General features: G+C 34.2%; 1 protein-coding gene across 1 annotated transcript; it reads left to right on the forward strand.

The window, feature by feature from the left end:
* Nucleotides 1-1413: 1413 nt before the first annotated feature.
* Nucleotides 1414-6156, forward strand: LOC113506127 (ATP-dependent DNA helicase PIF1-like; the record flags this gene model as incomplete). The annotated part of the gene is made up of 2 exons (XM_026888979.1): nt 1414-1514; nt 4827-6156. Coding segments are annotated over exons 1-2 (1431 nt in total), but the record flags the coding sequence as incomplete, so codon positions are not given.
* Between the last annotated feature and the right edge of the window lie 8700 nt (nt 6157-14856).

Consider the following 14856-nt stretch of genomic DNA (forward strand, 5'->3'; position numbering starts at 1 on the left):
GTGTGTGTGTTAAGAACCGTTTTTATTGTGTTTATCAAGGTGATAGAGGCCAGGTTAGGGTCGTCTGTATTTATGATTCGAGAAAAATCTAGAGATTCTATGTCTGTTTTAACATTAGCGTAGTCTATTTTAGGAATTTTGAATAGCGGGACTGTCTGTTTTAGAGGTTTTGTGTCCTCTATTTCTACAAGCAACGGGAGATGATCAGTAATGTGGGATTCTAGAACCAGTACAGTTGTGGTTTTGTTCGTTTTTAAGATAACGTGGTCAATACAGGAATTTATTCTGGTTGGTAAATAATGTGCTGGTAGTAAGCCATGGGTAGCGTTAAGGGTTAAATAATTGCTTGAGCGTTCATCTACTCTTATATTAGAAGGTTTTATATCAATATTGACATCACCTATAAGACATATATTGTGTATTTACTAAATGAGGTTAATATGTTATCCAAACTACTTAGAAAATTTCAAATCCTTCTTTTGTTTTGTATGACGGAGATCGATAAAGTGAAATTATTGCTAATTTATTATTTATTTCACAAGTGAGACAATTCCCATTTTTAAATTCTGGTTCATTAATAGTGTACTTTATCTGATTTTTTATGTAAATAACTATGCCGTCATTTTGATTACTTGTTTGTTTCGAATAATAGGAACTGTACCCATCTAGTATGGGTAAGTTTACTATTTTACTCAGCCAACATTCCGTTAGTATAAGGACGTCACAACTGACTTTGATCAATGGTAATAATGTTAATAATTCGTCAAAATTTCTTTTAATGCTGCGAATATTTATATGAAGTATAGTAATAGATCCGTTCAAACCGGTAACATATTTATTACAGTCTTCTGGAATACATAAATAAGCCTTCGCGATTTCAATTTCATCTAAGTCATTGCTTATATTTTCAACTAGATTAGCCATTTATAAAATAAATAAAACCCCAATATTTGTTATGCAATATGGAATAAAATAAGATAATCTCCACGAACAGTTGTATTTTTATAATATTGATTGTTAATTACGATGATGAATGTTAGTGTAAGGTTGCTTGTTCGATAAGAAAGTGTGGATGTGTGTGTGTTTTGAATATATGTTTGTGTTAGTTTGTTGCTGAGGAATGTGTTGATAATAGTCTGTAGTGATACAATATAGAAAGATATATCAAGCAATACAAATTCAAAAATCACGTGCATGTAACAAAATATACGTGGGAAATACTTATTATATAGCTTTACCGACTTGCATAGTAAAGCTATATAATAAGTATTTCCCACGTATATTTTGTTACATGCACGTGATTTTTGAATTTGTATTGCTTAACACCTATCCAAGGAGTTCAAAGGATTAGAGACAGTCAGAGTCGCGCAGAGCATACGCCAGCGATCCCCGTGTCTTAAGCAGTAGAAGAAGATGAAGCCGGATTTAGACGGTGAATGTCCGACATATCCCTACGCTGTGCTGCCGTTGAAGTCAGCGTTTCCCGAAGAAGACCTGAAGACCACCCGCTCTGGGTTTGTGCGTGTTTCCACCCCTCTCCAACGCTCACATTGATGTTGCCCACCTTCTGCCTATCGAGGCAATACCATATGAAGCTCATCTGGAGGCGATGAATAAATGTAGAATAATATAATAATTATAATCTACATATAAATGAAGCATGAATAAAATAAACGAAAAAAAGAACAAATTAATTACAAAAATGTCTTCACATTAAAGCTTTGTTTTTTCTTTTTCTTTAATACTTTAACGTTTTACAATATTTCAAAAAGAATTCATTTCAAACTAAATTAAAGACAAAACAAATTATAAAATATATTTAAAGAATCATCAAACTTTATAGAGAGTTTAGCGAATCTATCGTAAAATTAATTCCACAGATGTGCTCAATATTTAAGAATTTCGATTCAGTCTGTCATTGTACCGACCTTCCACGAAGGTCACATGAGGCATTCAAGACGTAACATTCACCAGATTGAGCCAAGTTCAATAGTTTGATCTAAAAAGTTATAAGTGTTCGACATTTTGCTACTTAGATATCGGAGTTTAAAAGTTTTTGAATGTATTTTGTTAGTGACAGGCTTTTTGCTTCGCGTGGATGCTGTTTATGTGGCAATTGTATATGTTTTGTATACAATATACGTATAATATATGATGTTATGCCAAAACGCACAACACGCACGTGTTATACGGCTTTTCGAAAGGGGTCCTTGTGATGGGGCAAAAATGTTTTATTGTTGGAGCTAGGTATGAAGAGGGTGGCCTTTACCTACATGTCGATAAAAAAAATCCTTAGAAAAAACCACAACCTAAATTTATTTTTAAAGTAATTTATTTTTTGCCTTTAATGTTAAAGCGAAAACAGAAATACATCAATGCGAGAATTTTAAACGTTCAACACAGCCTATAACCTAGTCATAGATGACCAAACAAACATGAAAATTTTAATAAAATTGCATCGTTTTTATCTTTAGCTTACGAAAGCCTAAAAACAACGTTATTTTCCGAATCTCTTTAAGTAACATCTACACCACAACGTCATCAACAGCCCGTGGACCTCAATCATTATACAAACTAACTAGCTGTTGCCCGCGACTTCGTCCCCGTGGGTAGAAGATATAAGTTATGATTTATACCTGCCCTGTTTTTTCACATTTTCCATTATGTCTTCGCTCCTATTAGTCGCAGCGTGATGGTTTATAGCCTAAAGCCTTCCTCGATAAATGGCCTATTCAACACAAAAAGAATATTTCAATTTGGACCAGTAGTTCCTGAGATTAGCGCGAACAAACAAACAAACTCTTCAGCTTTATATATTAGTATAGAGTATAGAAGTATAGATAATACATCTTTCAACAATCAATTATAATCAAAACCACAAAATCATTATCTAAATCCAGCCCACTCTCAAGTAACCACTAATGAATCATTTATATGAAAACTAAACTAACACAACTAGTGACTGTATTAAATTCAAAACTAAAACAGCGTAACAAGGTATCCAACTAGTACAAAATCAGTGACATTTACGCCTAAACCAACATTCATTTTATAATAATATTAGACGTTGCTAAGCAAATATGAACAAGGTAAGTTTGAAGGTTTAACAAAACCCCCCCAGGAGTCAATGGAAAGGTAATTGAAAAGGTCAACTTGAAACGACTAATGAAATAGAGCATTTTGGGAATAATTCTAAAAGATGATTTCAAATATGTTTGCTTGAGAATAAATTTATGGGCGATGGAAATAAACGAAAGGCTAGTTAACGTAGAGATAACACATGGACTAACAAGAAACTTTTTTTTCCTTCTTTTTGTACGGTTGGTATCCAACCTGGTGACAGAGACATCTATACATATAATAAAATTGTAGAAAAGTGATTTCTGTACATTGAAAAAAAATAAAAAAATATAGCAGGGGTTATTGTTATGTCGATGTCGAACCCAAAAATGTAATTAACTTTTTTTTTGTCTGTTTGTCTGTTTGTCTGTTTGTCTGTTCACGCTAAACTCAGAAACGGCTGATCCGAGTTGGATTCCGTTTTCACGAATACATTGTGGTATGCTTCAGTTATGTTTTAGTGTTTGTTTCATGTCAATCGGTTCATAAATAAAAAGTTATGTGAAATTAAAGAATCACGTCGAACACTATTCTATGCTTATACATACATAGGCACCATAATCTCCGCAACTATTTGACGGATTTGGTTGAAATTTTGTACCGACATATTTAAGAGCCTGGCGCAACATAAAGACTACTTTTTACCGCGGGAAAACATCCTTTTCCCATGGGAATCGGTAGTTTATTGTTTTTTAACGCCTGTTTCGGTCAACGAACGACGTCGATCATTGTTACTAGATAGGTAAATTACAATCATTAATAGAATATGTTATAGCTACTTATTACCTTGTAATCGACTGGATTACCATGGGAAAAAAAAATAAAAGGGCTCATCTAAATTCTTTCTACTTAAGTTAGTTTAGGCTGATATCATAAACTATAAGAATAATTTACCGAGGGAAATCATAGTACTCCCATGGGAATTAACAAACATTTTTCTTTTACGGCTGAAGGTAGTTTATAAGCTGTTGAATTTTAAGAATCATGTCGAACAGATTCCTTCCAGTTTCCCGTGGGTCTGAGATGTTATCCCGCGGTAAAAGTAACATAAGTGTTGTTATTTCCAAGCCTAAACTAACTGTTTGCCAAATTTCATCCATATCCGTTCAGTAGTGGTAGCTAAAAAAATAGCCTATGCAGTGTAATGGACTAACAAGATGCTGTCTTTGTCTACATGTCAAATTGAAACAACCTTTATACATTTTAGCATGATCGTGTAAAGCAGCCTCAATAAAGCCTAAACAGCTGAGATGTGTATGATCTGTTCATGAATGATAGACACTCTTTAAAATGACATTTCCAGTGTGGCAGGTTTTTAATTCCAAATAAATAGTGATGTGTTAGAATCGACTTTATTACAACCAAAAGTTAGTCGAGCTTACATTTTTTTTATTAAATATCGAATTGACTTTATAGAAAAACATATTTAATTTACGATAATGAATTCTAAACCGATAATTTTTTATTTAACTTCTCTATAAAGATATTTATTATTAAACTAGCTGTTGCCCGCGACTTTGTCAGCGTAATTTTCAAGATATGAAAAACAATAAAGTTTAATAATAACGATCATCGCAAAAATGTAACGCAACATTTAAAAAAAAGCGCCTTTTTTGTTTTAAGCTTTGTTATAAAATTCTTTTGAAGCTATTTGTTTTTACATTTTGAGTTTGATTTTTATATACTTCCACGTTTTATGAATCTAGAAGACTTTCTGATGCTTCACAGTTATGGCATAAGTATCAGAACAAATTAGCTGAAGACTTTTTCAGGCACGCGCAACTAAATGATGACAACCAAATTAGTGAGAGATTACGTGAAAGTTACTTGAATCGTTGTTTGTTGGCTATTCAAGATATAGTTATATCAATTGGTGGTAATCCTATTTCTCAATATGGCATGCCCGAGCCATCATTTGACGGTGAACATATTAATAGAGATTACGCGATGGAAATTAACTATGATCCAGTAGATCTGGCAGACATTTTACAAACTGATGTATCGAGACTAACTGAAGAACAGCGTTCAATATTCGACCGGGTGTGTCGCAGCGTAGACAGTGCTTTGGGGGAAATGCTGTTTGTAGATGCTCCCGGTGGAACGGGCAAGACATTTCTTACAAAAGTGATTTTGGCGAAAGTACGAAGCCAAAGTAAAATTGCGCTTGCTGTCGCTTCATCGGGCATAGCAGCCACTTTATTATCAGGAGGGAAAACTGCACATACAATGTTCAAAATTCCAATCGACTTAGACCGCACAGAAAACCCTGTTTGTAATATTTCAAGAAACAGCGATAAAGCTAAGGTTCTTCGTGATTGCAGCCTTATTATATGGGATGAGTGCACAATGGCAAACAGAAAAGCAGTTGAAGCAGTAGACAGAACGTTGCGTGATATCAAACAAAATAACCAACCTATGGGTGGCATTACTGTACTTTTTTGTGGCGATTTTCGTCAGACTCTCCCTGTAATACCACGCGGAACAAGGGCTGATGAAGTTAGAGCCTGTCTAAAGAGTTCTCATCTGTGGCATTACATTATCCCTTTGCATTTGACTTTAAATATGCGAGCGCAAATCGGAGGCAATCAAAATGCTCAAGAGTTTTCCGAGTTATTACTGGAGATCGGTAACGGTGTGTATCCGCAAGAACAAGGAAAAGTTGTTCTCAATGAAAACTTATGCAGCAAAGTTTCATCAATACGAGACCTCATTTCAAAGGTGTATGGAAACCCAACGCAAATACTAACCTGCGAAAATTACTGGCTTTGCGAAAGAGCAATTTTGACTCCACGAAACGACCAAGCAGCAACAATAAACGCTGAAATTTTGAGCTTAGTTTCGGGGGATAATGTGGAGTATATCTCTATTAACAGAGTTATGGAAGAAGGAGAATCTACCAGCTACCCAGTAGAATTTTTAGAATCCCTTAGTGCTCCTGGACTACCAGCTCACAAAATAAAATTAAAAATCGGCGTACCCATTATGCTCCTTAGAAATTTAAGCCCACCAAAACTTTGCAACGGTACTAGATTAAAAGTAACAAATTTACAACGAAATCTGATAGAAGCAGAGATTTTAACAGGGTGCGGAAAAGGTGATAGTGTTTTTATTCCTCGGATTCCTCTCATTCCAAACAATTTTCCGTTTAGTTTTAAACGAATTCAGTTTCCAGTGAGCCTATGTTTCGCCATGACAATTAATAAAGCTCAAGGTCAGACTCTAAAAGTTGTGGGTGTAGATCTAAGTATCAGCTGTTTTTCGCACGGTCAATTGTATGTGGCTCTCTCCCGTGTTAGCAATTCCAGTAGCCTGTATGCTTTCACCCCCGATGGCTATACGTCTAATATTGTATATAGAGAAGCATTACAGTAAAGTAGGTTTTTTAGCTACCCAAAATGACCGATCCAAAATAAAAATAAGTACATATTAAAAAAAAACGCTGCTCATAGTCACTATTCCACGCGAACGAAGTCGCGGGCACAGCTAGTATGAAAATAAATGTGTTAATAGTGTGATTGCAACCTACGACTATTGATTTGGCAATCGAATGCTTATTACCACTTAACTATCACTGCTATGAACACGTAGTTTGTGATTAAATAAAAGAGTTAATAATATCAACTATAAATCGACATTGCATGTTTTTGTAAATTTCTTTAATTATTTATTACAAATATTAAATTTGTGCTAACGTCATTTTCTGAATTTGAGAAAAGTCAGACGCAAATCTGCAAATATATTCTCAACAAATGCAAAACCATTAAATAATGATAGATCTCATGCCTTTAACCCTAGAAAGATAATCATATTGTGACGTACGTTAAAGATAATCATGCGTAAAATTGACGCATGTGTTTTATCGGTCTGTATATCGAGGTTTATTTATTAATTTGAATAGATATTAAGTTTTATTATATTTACACTTACATACTAATAATAAATTCAACAAACTATTTATTTATGTTTATTTATTTATTAAAAAAAAACAAAAACTCAAAATTTCTTCTATAAAGTAACAAAACTTTTAAACATTCTCTCTTTTACAAAAATAAACTTATTTTGTACTTTAAAAACAGTCATGTTGTATTATAAAATAAGTAATTAGCTTAACTTATACATAATAGAAACAAATTATACTTATTAGTCAGTCAGAAACAACTTTGGCACATATCAATATTATGCTCTCGACAAATAACTTTTTTGCATTTTTTGCACGATGCATTTGCCTTTCGCCTTATTTTAGAGGGGCAGTAAGTACAGTAAGTACGTTTTTTCGTTACTGGCTCTTCAGTACTGTCATCTGATGTACCAGGCACTTCATTTGGCAAAATATTAGAGATATTATCGCGCAAATATCTCTTCAAAGTAGGAGCTTCTAAACGCTTACGCATAAACGATGACGTCAGGCTCATGTAAAGGTTTCTCATAAATTTTTTGCGACTTTGAACCTTTTCTCCCTTGCTACTGACATTATGGCTGTATATAATAAAAGAATTTATGCAGGCAATGTTTATCATTCCGTACAATAATGCCATAGGCCACCTATTCGTCTTCCTACTGCAGGTCATCACAGAACACATTTGGTCTAGCGTGTCCACTCCGCCTTTAGTTTGATTATAATACATAACCATTTGCGGTTTACCGGTACTTTCGTTGATAGAAGCATCCTCATCACAAGATGATAATAAGTATACCATCTTAGCTGGCTTCGGTTTATATGAGACGAGAGTAAGGGGTCCGTCAAAACAAAACATCGATGTTCCCACTGGCCTGGAGCGACTGTTTTTCAGTACTTCCGGTATCTCGCGTTTGTTTGATCGCACGGTTCCCACAATGGTTAACTTATACGGTTCTTGTAGTAAGTTTTTTGCCAAAGGGATTGAGGTGAACCAATTGTCACACGTAATATTACGACAACTACCGTGCACAGGCTTTGATAACTCCTTCACGTAGTATTCACCGAGTGGTACTCCGTTGGTCTGTGTTCCTCTTCCCAAATAAGGCATTCCATTTATCATATACTTTGTACCACTGTCACACATCATGAGGATTTTTATTCCATACTTACTTGGCTTGTTTGGGATATACATCCTAAACGGACACCGTCCTCTAAAACCAAGTAACTGTTCATCTATGGTCAAATGAGCCCCTGGAGTGTAATTTTGTATGCACTGATGGATAAAGAGATCCCATATTTTTCTAACAGGAGTAAATACATCGTTTTCTCGAAGTGTGGGCCGTATACTTTTGTCATCCATTCTAAGACATCGTATCAAAAAATCAAAACGATCACGACTCATTACAGAGACGTACACCATTGACAAAGATCGATCAAAGAGGTCATCTGTGGACATGTGGTTATCTTTTCTCACTGCTGTCATTACCAGAATACCAAAGAAAGCATAGATTTCATCTTCATTCGTGTCACGAAATGTAGCACCTGTCATAGATTCCCGACGTTTCAATGATATCTCAGCATTTGTCCATTTTACAATTTCCGAAATTATCTCATCAGTAAAAAATAGTTTGAAGCATAAAAGTGGGTCATATATATTGCGGCACATACGCGTCGGACCTCTTTGAGATCTGACAATGTTCAGTGCAGAGACTCGGCTACGCCTCGTGGACTTTGAAGTTGACCAACAATGTTTATTCTTACCTCTAATAGTCCTCTGTGGCAAGGTCAAGATTTTGTTAGAAGCCAATGAAGAACCTGGTTGTTCAATAACATTTTGTTCGTCTAATATTTCACTACCGCTTGACGTTGGCTGCACTTCATGTACCTCATCTATAAACGCTTCTTCTGTATCGCTCTGGACGTCATCTTCACTTACGTGATCTGATATTTCACTGTCAGAATCCTCACCAACAAGCTCGTCATCGCTTTGCAGAAGAGCAGAGAGGATATGCTCATCGTCTAAAGAACTACCCATTTTATTATATATTAGTCACGATATCTATAACAAGAAAATATATATATAATAAGTTATCACGTAAGTAGAACATGAAATAACAATATAATTATCGTATGAGTTAAATCTTAAAAGTCACGTAAAAGATAATCATGCGTCATTTTGACTCACGCGGTCGTTATAGTTCAAAATCAGTGACACTTACCGCATTGACAAGCACGCCTCACGGGAGCTCCAAGCGGCGACTGAGATGTCCTAAACGCACAGCGACGGATTCGCGCTATTTAGAAAGAGAGAGCAATATTTCAAGAATGCATGCGTCAATTTTACGCAGACTATCTTTCTAGGGTTAAAGAGTGCAATAGATACATTTGAACAATCTTTCACAGACTTTAGACAAAATTATTTATTTTTTCAAAAATTTAGCTTTTGTGTGATTATTAAATTAATTCGTCACGTATTAAACTCCTGTAATCTTTTTGGCATGGTAATACCCTGTTGGAATTTGGTTCCTCACAATTTACAACTCATGCCGATCGGGACAAACTTCATGAAAGTTTTATTGACTTTAAAAGACTGTATTTACTTTGCCTTCGTATGGTGCGAGGCAGTCAAAGGTTTATGGTTGCCGGCAGGCACTTGTGGGGTTGCAAGTGGAACTGTTTTACTGTCGGCCCTGCCACCAAGTCAGCTCATGATTAAGGAATCCAAGTGGACCAGAAACTAGTCGTGCAATCCCGATTAATACTTGTCAATAAACCGTTTTTTATAATGTTCCCTATCCAATCCAATCCATGTGGTTAAACATGTTTGGACTTTTTAACGCTCTACTTTTCTAAGCGACTTAAAAAAAAGGATATTCTTCGTTTGATTGTTTGTATGTATGTTTGTCCGCGAATATCTCGCGTTTGGCTGAAACGATTTGGATTCGGGTTTTCAGATAAGTATTTATTATTCCATCCACATATTTAATAATATTTTATGTTTCACATAGTTGTACAAATAAATATATAGTTATCCCTTTGGTTTTTATTTTTCTATTTTCCATACAGCAGAAAACTCAGTGATCCTTAAAGCTTTCATCAACCTAACCATCTAATAATATGATGCTATATAAAGCTCTATGTGAAGTTACATAAAACCCATATTAGTTTACACAGAAACGCACTTAAAGTTTACCACTGCATTTGCAGTTTCCCCGTCAATATGGAACTTAGTAAGTAGGTCAATTGGTCAGCCAAAGGACACATTTGACTACACAGGGCCTACTATCATCACTGTAAGTTATATTACTGTGAGTGTGGAAGCGAGAGACCGCTCTACCATGTGTATTGCGCTATCTTACTTCTGCTCTCGTAATAATGTTACTTCAAGACTGGGTAAACTGTACCGTTTTTTTTACAAAGTCTTCAGATCAATGGTGTGATAAAAATATGTTGTAAGCCTACTACTACTTAGAAAAAGACAAGAATATATAGTTCTAAAAAACTGAAATAAAATAAATCGTATCGAATAATATATATAAATAGATTTTCTTTTAATAATATTTGGATCAACATTGTTGAAAAAGAGATATAACTATTTCCATAATATTATTTTATACAGCTTTAAATAATGTCTATATAAGGTTATTTTTAAGAAACTCCTACGGATCATTTTATTATGAACTGTACGTAGGAGTAAGTCAAGGTTAATAGTCTAGTTCTTATAAAATAACGGTCAAATACGAGTCGGACAACCGACATTGAGCTTTTCGCACAAATTGGCTCAATAATAGTTAAGTTTTTTGCAAAGTTTCGTCTTTCAATGCTAAAACACTGCCTACCACCGAATTCCAAGATTTGAGTCCACGACAAGAAGCACCCTTTACGATTTGTTTATAATTTTTTTGTTTCTGGCTTAGATGTTTAATTTTTTGACAGCACAAAGGGACTGTATATCTGAGTATTTGTAACTGACTTTAGCTTGGAACCCGTATTCCCGAGACAGAAAGACAGAAAAGAAAGTGAATAACCTCCAAAATACCTTTTCAGTAACGTAAACGCTCTCATCACTCTACGTCAGACCATTTCGATGGCGATCAATATTTATTTTCTCTCATTATTACATGATCACATATTAATATATTTTCTATGCAATAAACAAATACCTATCTCTACCCAATAAATTTAATCATCACATAATTGTTTTGTTAGTTTCCAACATAATCGTGGCTTAAGCTAACCAATGTTATTGGAGCTGAATTATTTTGTGAAAACAGTCAATTGTTTTAGCCTGATTTGTGGTATAGTGGTCAGAAATAAAGGCAGGATGCAATTTCATTAATTGTTTTACCGCCCAAACATTCACACAATTGACTTTGGTCTGATATTATAATTTTTTTAATTTAATTTTTATTATATATTTTTTTTGTTCTAATAAGACAACAGAAGTAGTTTTTTATTTGTCCTAATTTGGTATATGACCGTAACATCTTTGCTTAACCTTGGTCTTTGAATATAATATTATTTTTTGTCATTATAGCAAAATACATCATCTATGGCATTTGAACTGTCTTTCTATAATTGTTCATGAGATACACACTGATGATAGACAAACATCAATTGCTTTTCATTTTTACCCTTTTTAGTACTGAACCCCAAAAAAGATATTTTATAATAACTGGTAACTTGTCTAAATTAGGCATTCGAAAGGACGTTTAAAACGTTTCGCCAAGGTTTAATTAAGGCCCAAAATTAACTTAACTAGGCCAGTATTACAACAGAACCACGCTCGAGTCATAAATAAAAACGAGGTTCTAATGCTCAGAAACTTCTGGAACTTCGCTCATAAAACGCAGCAACTTGGAATTGAAGGGAAATCTGATTCTAAGTCACTGAAATCTTGGTGTTTGAAATTGTAAAACGTTATAAAGAAATGGATTTTCACTACTATACTTTTTGATGTTTAATATTTTTTAAATTAATTATTGATGACTTGAATCTTAAAATGTTTTTGGGTAGCTCATTTTACTTAAGGGTAATATTGGATTGATCTTAGTGAAGTATAGCTATCTGTCCGTCTTGCCACCAAAATACGCTGTATCTTATGCACGAAGATAGCTAGACAGACTGGATATATTTTTGATATGATAAAATGTATTTTTGTTACCGCGTTAGAAACAAATACATAATTCACCCATATTGGGTGACTATTAATAAGTAGTTTTCTATATAGATTTTGTTACTTGTAAGGTTGTATCAAATTACTTGCTAAATAATTAATTTCGCACTGAAATAACATGAAATGTGGAAAAAATATGAATTCAAAGTCAAGATTATAATAATTTCGTTAACGTATTCATAACTATTAACGTACGTTTTACTCGGCAAATATTTATCGGGATAGCCCATCTTCGGACCCAACCGAAGCCCTTAATCATGAGCTCAGGAGCTGATTAACTCTACCTGGCTATTACAAAAAATACGAATCAGTAGCTACCGTTATCAAATAAACAATTATTGAGATAAAATTACCTTACATATCATTCATTCAATTCTTTCAAAGTAACTAAACTTTGAAATTTTCAGACATAAAAAAGTCTAAGAATTGGTTTCTTAGGTTTACGCGAATGTTAGACATTGAAATGAAACTACTTTTGCAGGTATCATGGTCACGACCATGATACCTGCAAAGGTTTCGAAACATAGGGAACTAAAATCTAAAATTAAACCGCGATAAAATCCGTAAAAGTAGTTTCATTTCAGTCTAAGAATGTTAAAAAATATTCTACTACGAACTATTACTGAAACTCTACTAATATCAACTTTTAGCCATCGAATAATGAAAGTAAATGATTCGTGTGTGAATTATTATTATTACTCATAACAGCTTCGACCTTTATACGCCTTATTAATTTGTTTGTCGCAAGAAAAATATATTTTTATTGGAGCAATGGCCGAATTAAAATATCATTATTTTTTGGGGGTAAGTCGCTCTCCTTTTAGGGTTCGATACGACACGGCCTTACCTGCCTATCTGCAATTGTTTTGCCTGCATATTAGACTTTTTCCTGAGATTTTATTTTTTGCAAGATTTTGCTTATGATGACTAACTGAATGCCTTACTGATGAAGTCGCAAAAAATTACTCAAGCTATAGTTGTCATAAGTGACTTTTTTTCAATTAAATTTTCGTTATGTTTGATGAAAAACTCTCCTTTTTTAGAGTTCTGTCCTTAAAAGCTTAAAAACGTTATCCTGTTACTGAGGCCTCGCTACCTATCTATCTGTCCATCTGTCACCAGGCTAGATTTTTGTCCTGCAGAGAACGTTTCTTTTTGAACCATTTTGCTCATGATGACCAACTGGAGTAGGTTATAATGACAAAGTCGTAAAAATTATTCAAGATATTTTTTTTAGTCTTTACATAAAAACGCTATCTCTTACAGCGGGTACTTCAAAAACATGTGTACTTCAATACACGTATTCCTTACCGTTGCAGAGTAAGTAATAAATAGAACTCTTAAAACAAAAAGCTCTCTTAATATTTACCTTTCTAAGTTACACAAACCCTCTAAAGTTTTCAAATCCAACAGTTAATCCCGGTTTAATTTGTAAACAAGACTATTTACTTTTCTCGTTTTCTTCGTCTCTGGCTCAAACAAATTTAGTTTTTAATTCTTTTAACCTGTCTCAAGTATTAATGAGGGTTGTCGGTTTTCAAGTGTTTGGTTAAAAAGTATCAAACTGTTGGACTCAAAGGTTGATTTTCGTTTGACTCAGACACTGATTGATTTTAATCAATCCGATGGTTTGAATTCGATACTCTGCGCTTATATAGAACGACTAGCTGTTGCCCAAGACTTCGCCCCCGTGGGTAGATGATATAAGTTACGATTTATACCTGCCCTGTTTTTTTCACATTTTCCATTGTATCTTCGCTCCTATTAGTCGCAGCGTGATGGTTTATAGCCTAAAGCCTTCCTCGATGAATGGTCTATTATAGTGTAGATTATATTATGCTATTATGCTATAGCAACAGCCAATTGAAATCGAGGGTAAGCAACGTTTAGTAGTCACAAAATTGATGGGGGACCACTTTTCCATTTTACACTTTTTTTTTTATTTTACCCCTTTAACGGAACCTTCTAGTCAGATTTTTACTTGACCTGTATTTTCTTTCTAACTTCAATCCTGTATAAGTTAAAAAGAATATGTTCAGAATTTAGGTATTATGTTCTTAACCTATACTAATATATAAAGCTGAAGAGTTTGTTTGTTTGAACGAGCTAATCTCAGGAACTACTGGTCCAAATTGAAAAATTATTTTTGTGTTGAATAGACCATTCATCGAGGAAGGGTTTAGGCTATAAACCATCACGCTGCGACTAATAGGAGCTAAGATATAATGGAAAGTGTGAAAAAAACCGGGCATACCTAAATCGGTATAGGTATACCTAAATCATAACTTATATCTTCTACCCACGGGGACGAAGTCGCGGGCAACAGCTAGTATGAGTATATACAGTAACGTACTTATCATTTTATTTACGTAAACAATGTAACATTTTTTGACGTATTTAGGTATATGTAACAAAATGATTACTTTGATCCTTTGTTTACTTTATCTTTGAACATGCCTGTAGCAATATTTCGCACGGGACTTGCTCATCCATGTTAATAGTCAAACATAAAATACCTACAGGTTTATGGGGTGAACATTGGGAATCTCGTTTCAAATTCTTGTTCGTTAAGCACTGATCAAAACTGAGTTTAAAGTTTTATTGGCCATTTGGCAAGGTTTGAAAGTCTATTGATTTTTCGAAAGTTTCGAAAGTTTAAAAT

Source organism: Trichoplusia ni, assembly GCF_003590095.1.
Source record: "Trichoplusia ni isolate ovarian cell line Hi5 chromosome 1 unlocalized genomic scaffold, tn1 tig00000607_group0, whole genome shotgun sequence".
In the NCBI taxonomy this organism is placed as follows: Eukaryota; Metazoa; Arthropoda; class Insecta; order Lepidoptera; family Noctuidae; genus Trichoplusia; species Trichoplusia ni.